Below are 8481 nucleotides of genomic sequence, written 5' to 3'. Positions count from 1 at the left end.
CCGGCCTCGTGCATTAACAATACCATTCCCGCATGGTGCATATGAAGCCGTGGCTCAAAAATCCGTAGTTCACCGCGTGAACACCCCTCCAAGGGAAAAAAGGATAAAGGATTATATGAAAAAAAATTTAAAAACTCCCTCCCATTCAGTCGTTGCATTGTGGGGAGAGGGAGTATGAGTTGGAGTTGTGGAGGGGCATGGGGAGGAGGGCATGCACCCTGCCACTTGTGTGGCCACCCCCCCCCCCCCCCCCCCAACCTTCACCCTATATATGAACCCCACCTCCCCAAGCTTGAGGGGGGATTGATCATGCTATTGCCGCCGCCCTGAGGAGCTGCCCGCCGCCTTCTGCCTGTCGCCACTAGGCTGCCGTTGTCGTCATCGTCATCATCGTCGTCGTGGTCGTCGTCTTCTTCGTCGTCATCCTCATCATCTTCTCCATCCCATGTCATCCCCCTGTTTCTTCCAGAAGGTTGGAAGCTTCTATTGAAGCTTTCCTAGGCCTAGTTCACCCATGTCTCCCCAGTTTTTTTAAAACCGTGTCTTGCAAGGCCTGCGTCCTACGCAAAAGAGGAGATCTCGGAGAGAGTGACTTCGAAACGCGTAAGTGAACCAAGGGAGAGTTGCTGAGACGAAATTTACTGCATCAATGGCTCCTAAGTAAAAGGCAAGAGGAGCGCACGCAGGAGCTTCCACCCAAAGTACGAGAGTGGACAACGCCTCGATAATGAATGCCCAGGTTCCGAAAATAGACCCGCATGGAAAAGTTGCATTAATCATGTTTTAATTCTCGTAGGGAAGTTTAAGCATGTTTTAATTCTCGTAGGGAAGTTCAAATGCATTGGGAAATTTATATACTCATTCGATCTACAAAGTTTAGTTGCATGTCATGTATTTGCAATTGCTTGCACTTCCATGGTCAAGGGTAGTTGCAATTCTGAACGTATGATGCATAAGTAAAAAGACGGAATTGTGCAAAGGCATCCTTATTGCATTAGGAAAACCTTGATTCAGGTCGGTCCTAATTGGGAACGGCTTGGTCTAAGGAGTGGCAATACTATTTTGTGATTTAGACACAAGACCATACGACGTTGCAGCTTGTTGCACGAGATAGGTGTCAGCACCTAACTTGTGGGATTATTTTTCTCATCGCACGGTATTCCTTAGTCAAGAATACCTTTGATCATGATGTAGAGTTTGGGAGTCCTATTGACCCAATCCAAAACCCTAATCCTACTAGGCTTGATAAACGTTTTGGCCCTAGGGTTCCTAAATTCCTTGGTGCAGAGGTCTAGTATTTGGTCAACTGATCCTTAGGGTGAGAACCCTAGATCATTCTTGCATGGGCGATTAGACAATCCTAACATTTCGAGAATGTGGATAGAACCTTTAGGATCGGAAATATTAAATCGACATCCTAAGTGCAATACTAGGCAGAATTTTAACACAGCTTAACCCTACCTAGCACATTGAGGTGACCATCATATGCTAACTAATCATATCTTTATGAATTTCATGTAGACTACTCATTTACACACGAATTACTTAGTTGATCTAACTAACCCACAGCTAAAGATAATCTTCCCGTTAAAGATGCAAATACTTTCTTCTAAATTTGCAAGTACTTTCCCCTAGAAGGTGTAAGTAACTGCAAGATGAGTGAGATGTATCATTCCATGCAATTTCGAGAACATAGACCTTTTTGCCTTTATGCAACTAAAGGATTGACATTCAGAGCTAACTCTTATAAACCCTACATAAATCCTTTCCATGCAACTATTCAGATAACCTAGAATGTAACTATCATCGCATGCGATTTGCAAAGTACATAAATCCTTTCCATGCACTGCAACTATTCGGATATCATTTAATGGGCATCTAAGATTATCTTATACACGAGTCACAACTAGAAAATTATTACATAAGTGCATTATGTGTTATATGCCCTGTCCTTTGCGCAATGCAACAAGGATGCCTTTGCACAATTCCTCTTTTTACTTATGCATCATACGTTCAGAATTGCAACTACCCTTGACCATGGAAGTGCAAGCAATTGCAAATACACGACATGCAACTAAACTTTGTAGATCGAATGAGTATATAAATTTCCCAATGCATTTAAACTTCCCTACGAGAATTAAAACATGCTTAATGCAACTTTTCCATGTGGGTCTATTTTCGGAACCTGGGCATTCATTATCGGGGCGTTGTCCACTCTCGTACTTTGGGTGGAAGCTCCTGCGAGTGCGCTCCTCTTGCCTTTTGCTTAGAAGCCATTGATGCAGTAAATTTCGTCTCAGCAACTCTCCCTTGGTTCACTTATGCGTTTCGAAGTCACTCTGCCTGAGATCTCCTCTTCTGCATAGGACAAGTCCAAGTCCCCTAAATCATCCTAACCTTTGAGCTACAAGTGATCAAGCCAAGAATGCCTCTAAATCATATTGAGTAGACAAGCCATTGGTCATCTAAGATTTTCAAGGGTGGGCAAGTCCTTGAGCAAGCCATGTGTGACCAAGGTGCAGTTGTAAGAAGATGGTCATGCCTAAAGATTTTTATATCATGAGTTTGAAGGGGGGTCTTGAAATATCAAACCCATGATATGCGCTGGAAGATGCACGAGGCACACTAGCCAGGATTTTATTTAAATCATATGTTTGTATCCACCAATAAAGAAAGAGTCCCTCTACATATACCTATTACAGATTACACAATAATAACTCACTTTTGTACCTACTTTATCCACTAGTTAAACAGTATCTACTATATCCACTAGTTAAAGAGCACCTACCTTATCCACTAGTCAAGGGGCACCTACCACTCTCACCAACCACTCCTTGTGATGCCTTTATAAAGCCCCCCATTCTCATTTGAATAATGGAGCTTACTTTGCTTCTACACTTGCACAATTACTATGGATACTCTCTAACTCTCACTCTTCTCCATCTCTCTCAAAATCTCAACATTTTCAACTGTACTTTTTCAAAAGAAAGATAGCTTTTGCACATTATAGATTGCAATTATTAGAAGCTTGAAAGTGCACATAATTTTTAATGTGAGTAGCCTCGAGAAAAGCCTCAATGGTGGCAAAAATCTCATCAAATAAAAACCTTGATAGATCTCATATAACTGTGCAAACCACAAGTGATAATAGATCTTAGAGGTTGTAGTTTGATGCATACAATCTTAAGAAAGTATTTGATGAAGTGCAAGGATAGGCCATATGAAGAATATACCTTAGAAAGTCCTAGGCCATGTAAGCAAAGTTTCCTAACCTTAACCATGGCAAATTGAGCGTGTCTTCTAAATAGGGGAGAAGTGTCATAGTAGAAAAAGTGGGAAAATGCGTGTAACTATTATACATATGATTAAAATGGGGTTCTATGAAATTGCCTTATCTAATAATGTGCCTCTTGCGTGTGAACAATGTGTAGGACATTTGTAAGCGTGGTGGGGACTCCAAGGGCCACACTCATAGATATGGAATTAAGGCTAAATGGTTGGACCAATTACTCACACTAGAAGTTTCAACTTTCAAGCACTTTGCTCATAATTTCCTCAATGACCAATTTGAGGTGATGTTGGTTAAAGAGCTAAAGTGGCATGTGATATACCCAAGAGAAGTTGGCATACATATCTGCAAAACACACAGGAATCCATCTCCCTTGAGATTAGCTATTTTGTATGTTGGGAGACCTTGGGTCTATCGTCTCATCAAATGTGTGCAATGATTCCTATATAAAGCTGCTTCCTATAAAGCTTTGGGGCATGTCAACTTTTCTTAGCATGTCAACATCTTCCCTCGTTTCAAGGCCAGCAAAAGTTCTCTTTGTGGGATGTTGACCACGCAAAAATACCCCAAAAAAGAAAAATCAAGATAATGGAGATGTATACGAAATATGTATTCCATTTTTCATGGAAAACACTATAAAAGAACCCTCAAGCTGGCTGCCACTCCAAAATGTAGAATGTCTTTTTTTCAAAGGTAGCAATTTGCTTGACGCTGCTAAATTTGGGGTTTGAAATCTATTACTGCTACAATTTGTGATTCGTGTAAGCATGGAAGCGGTCCCGTCCCATGACCATGGTGCGTGTTCTAGTTCATCTAGTAGGTGGTCGAGCCAGAATCATCTCGATTTGTGAAGCCCTCGGTTTTGTAGGGTAGCTACTAGCCCTAATTCATCTTTTGAAGGGGAAATCTAACTAATTTGAACAGGGCACCCGAAATAAACGTAACTCTTCTTTTGAAGGGATCACACCCTTCTCTCTCTCTCTCTCTCTCTCTCTCTCTGGCTGGTAAAATCGTTTGAGAAGAGTGGGTTCTGCAGTTGTGAGGGTGGAGGAGATCAGTTTTCTTTTTAATCAAAGGAAACTCGATGTGTCACGGTTGCGCATTCCGCAAAGCCTTGTGCATTTTGTTTGCATGCAGCTGCAAAAGCAGGTGCTCTTGACTCTTGAGCTTGAGGGGGCGTGTCGACAGAATGCATCAGGCCAGTACACCAGTACTCTGAGGCAGTAGTGGCATATTACAGTATGCGGCAGGAACTGTTCTTCTCTCATCTTCTGATAAAGAAAAGATGGGATGAGATGGACCAGTTCCTGCCCTCCCACCGTCTAATTCTCCACCTTTCTCAGAAAAGTGGAACCTGCCCATGCCACGACAAGTCAAACAGAATGAACTCTACACACCGGGCCTCTTTGGGCTTTACTAGCGCCCTTTAACATTCCTCAGGAAAACTGAGACAGAATGTTGCTGTGTCTGCCCTATACACATCCTTGCGCCAAACAATGAATTTGGATCCCTTGGGAAAACTGAACAAAGCAGGCATTGACAGATTGAATTGCTGCGATTTTCAACATAAGTTCTTAAGGCTTATTTCCGCTTAAATAAACAAATATCGAACTTACTGTGCCGTAAGTGAGAGCTGTAAGCAGGAACTGTTTGTTTATTTGCTTGCTTGCTTCTTTCCCTTAACCTCCTGCATAACTACAATCTCCTCCATTATAACAGTCAAAGGCATAATCTTCTGCATATTACAATCAAGGGCTTCTACCATGATGTGACATTTAACACCAAAACTGGATTGCACTGACGCTGCATTATCAAGGAAGCATATACTTCTGTATGTTGTGAGAGTTTCTGCAAAATTTTGCTCTCTACGAAGGCGCATTCTCACAGCAGATTTCTGAGGAGCTGGAGGAAATAGCATTAGAATTAGAACGAATCAAATATAAAGATTGGAAGGAGGACCAAGCAGCAGATTAGGATGCAGCTGACTGAAAAGAAACCAACAACATAATGAGGCTGGCTGGCTTGGGACGTTTTTAGGATCTCTTCATAGTCCAGAGCAAGAGGCATGTTGGCGGTGTCAGGGCTGCATCGCGGAGCCCTTGCAGGGTGATCACTATACAGTAGTGCTCTCAAGACAGCAGAGACAGTGGGGATGTAGAATGTCTTGTTGGTCTCCAGCAGCCAAATCAATCCAATGAGCTCACAGTCCATAGCCTTTATGGAGGAGTTGCTTACTCCTAAGCTCCTCGCCAATGGACTTGTCAATGCCTCCTGCATGTTATAACAAAAGCACACCCACATTTTGTCCCTCGTTAGCTTAGTGTTGAAAACCCATATCAACAGCCCTAAGACTTGGTGAAATGACAACTTTAATTTGACTAGCACATTCAACCATATTAAACGATGAAAATCGAAGCTCATTCAAACCGTGCCCATGCTACCAAGCCTTCACCCAATGATCTGAGGCTCATCTTACCAAGCCTTCAACCATGGGTGATCAAGACCAATGTCCATGAAGCATTCCACAATCATTTTCAGGCCATGTGTTCATTGAAGTTGTCACAATAAGTTTTTGAGATTTTCCCATATGGGAAAGGGTGCTGTTTTTTCCCTTGTTTTTCCCTAGAGTGCTCAGCATCATGAGCTTGTGCGAGAGAGGGACCACATACTACCTGTTCAAAGATGTTGGTTCTCGTTTTTGCTGCGTTTACTCACGCCCCCTCACAGTGTTTCGTTGTTGCTCAGGTCCCAGTTGGAAATGTTTTTCTTCTTGCTCTTTGCATTATCTCAATATGAAAAATTCCTAGACACATTGAAAATTCCTGCTGGCAACAAACCACATATATAGTAGGACTGTGACCAGGGTCTTTGCTATGCCGTGAAAGACCATCCTAGGGCTTTCAAACCTGATGGGCTCTAGAGCAGCTAGGCGCAGTTGGAGGTAGGGGGCCGCTGGCCCTTGCAGAAGCTCATGATGTTTGGATTCACATTGTGGGGATTATAGTGCGAATTTGTGTAAACACTTATTGTGTGTATGTTTTGCAACCTGCACAGTGCATTGCTGACACAAACTGTCCTCTGCTTTTAACATATTCCAAACACCAGTCAATGCAACTTTTACCTTTCTTAGTGTCCTCAGACATCTTGTGCAGCCTCTATAAGAATGATCTGTGCAGTTTAAGGCCAACCCCTGAAGCAGAGACACAGGTTGTGATCTGGTGGTTGGAAGAGAAGATATATTAGGTGTAGTAGCATTGGAGCTGGAACTGCTGTTGATGTTTGGTAGTGAGGGTTGCACTGGCTGATCTTTCATGGGCTTAATGGCAGGCACAACAGTACTGGATGCAGTATTCCTCTCCATCAGTGCAGAATCAGGTTGAGAAGATGTAGAGGAATTGCCATCATCACTAGTGAATTTCAGGGGACAGCTCTGGATGGTGATCTCATTGAGCTTGATTCCACAGAAACAGGTCACCACATCACAGGTACTGTTAGGGGCAGCTAAGTAGATGCCGCGGGACTCGAGTGCGGCTTTCATGCTGGCGACACAGATCAATGAATCATCAGGAATAAGTGGCATGCCTGGCTCTTGAGGAAATGGTGATGGCTGTAGAGACACTTTGGACCTGGCTGCCATCAGCCAAGCTGCTAGAACAGGGCAGCAGCGCCGCTGATTGAGGGCACCGACCATGCATGCAGTCTTCACACCGCCAAGTAGCTGGTCATTCAAATCCAAGGTGCAACTCTTCGCTTGCGATTGTACAGGAGCAGCAGGGATAGTGTCATCAAAGTGAGAGGACTCTGTCAATGTTGCTTCTGATAATGAAGAAAATGAAATTACTGACGACAATAGTCTTGATGAGGATGATTCATGGCTGACTGGCAATTGTGGGCTAGAAAAGGAGAATTGAGCTCCATCAATGACCATGACCTTACCATCAGAACCCAGTACAAGGTTGAGGAGGATGAGTGGGACTAGGTTGACTAATAGAGTCATGCTACGCATTGATTGCAGCCTTAATTAAAGAGTGAGTCAGTGTGAACATGTGTCCGATGACTTGTAAGCAGAGGATATGCAGGCAGTTAGCCACAGAAGACTTATGAAGAGTAGCTTGAACAGGTGATGCAATAAGATCAAGGGTAAGCTGGCTGGTTCCAGTAGATACAAACAGAAGAGAGCAAGTTTACCAGCCTGAGATTGTCTAAGCCTAAAGGGTTTTCCAAGCAGAGCTTTGGGGCTGATGCTTGCATAGGAAAATGCAAACTCATTAGCTCAATGACATGTAAGAGATGACTCGGAAGAGCCTCTCTGCTTGGAATTGCAAGCCTTCCAGCCTAGGAGGGCAGAGAAGACAATGTCATGGGACGAAACCAGAAATCTAGGCAAAAGATTCATTACAAGACTACAAGTTTGGACACTGGAGTACAAAGCGGAAGCAAGCAAAGGAAAGTCTTCTTAAAAGGGCATGTGTGTGCGCTTTGAAGGAAGTTGTGTCGACTGTCGATTAGAAATGATGGCCATGCAAAAGGTTAAAGGACACAAGTCTTCATCAAAAAGCTGTACGTGGACCAAAATGTACTATAATGGTTTAAAAAGAGATTCTTGGAAAATCGGGCTGCTTTAGGCGGCTTTTTCACAGTGCCACAGTCCGTCCACACACCCTACTTGCTGGGTTTGCTGGGTGTGGATGGCGTTGTGTTCACAAAAACTCCAAAGGCTTAGTGTCAAGTGAATCATTGAGCTGAGACAAAAGCTTATACCGGTAAATTTGGAGAGAGTCAAGACAGTAATTGAAATTCCTGTTTGGGTTCGGGAATCGGTTTGTAAGAAGAAATTTCCAATCTCTGTAAGTTGGCCAAGGAATTGCTGTCAAAGCGGTCTCCTTCCTTTCCTGTAAGATTTTATACACAATATAACTACGTTACTCACGCATTTTTTGAGAAAAATAAGGCCAATTGCGACAGACTACAGTGTCTTACAATTTCTTGGGAGAAATGAAATGTTTTGCCTTCACAACTCAAAAATACTCGAAAGTTTATTGGTTATATATAACTTATGATGTGGGCAAAAAAGAAGTGCAGCTTTAGAAAGAGACCATTGGCAATTGCAATTCGTAGAGAAGGCACTGGGCAGGTTTTTATATAACAGTAAAACTGGTGAATTGGATTTTACAGAGAAGAATATTTTCCAA

General features: G+C 42.9%; 1 protein-coding gene across 1 annotated transcript; it reads right to left on the bottom strand.

Moving 5' to 3' along the window:
- Window positions 1–3992: 3992 nt before the first annotated feature.
- On the bottom strand, window positions 3993–7771 carry LOC148020584 (putative GPI-anchored protein At4g28100). Its single transcript, XM_087698364.1, has 2 exons — window positions 6411–7771; window positions 3993–5560 (listed from the first exon to the last, which is right to left on the bottom strand). The coding sequence occupies exons 1-2, from the start codon at window positions 7293–7295 to the stop codon at window positions 5213–5215; spliced, it is 1233 nt and encodes a 410-aa protein (XP_087554490.1). The 5' UTR covers window positions 7296–7771; the 3' UTR covers window positions 3993–5212.
- Window positions 7772–8481: the final 710 nt, after the last annotated feature.

This window comes from Lygodium microphyllum, chromosome 18 (genome assembly GCF_053477565.2).
Source record: "Lygodium microphyllum isolate KBCC chromosome 18, Lygodium_microphyllum_v1.1.10, whole genome shotgun sequence".
Lineage (NCBI taxonomy): Eukaryota > Viridiplantae > Streptophyta > Polypodiopsida > Schizaeales > Lygodiaceae > Lygodium > Lygodium microphyllum.
The sequence above is the reverse complement of the archived record's forward strand: the minus strand, read 5'-3'. Positions and strand labels throughout refer to the sequence as shown.

Bases quoted from the DNA above. Each gene is read 5' to 3' on its own strand.
- LOC148020584 (XM_087698364.1), bottom strand. From the start codon at position 7,295: ATGCGTAGCATGACTCTATTAGTCAACCTAGTCCCACTCATCCTCCTC. The intron at 5,561-6,410 runs GTAAAAGTTGCA...TATAACATGCAG, and splicing joins GTCTGAGGACACTAAGAAAG to GAGGCATTGACAAGTCCATT.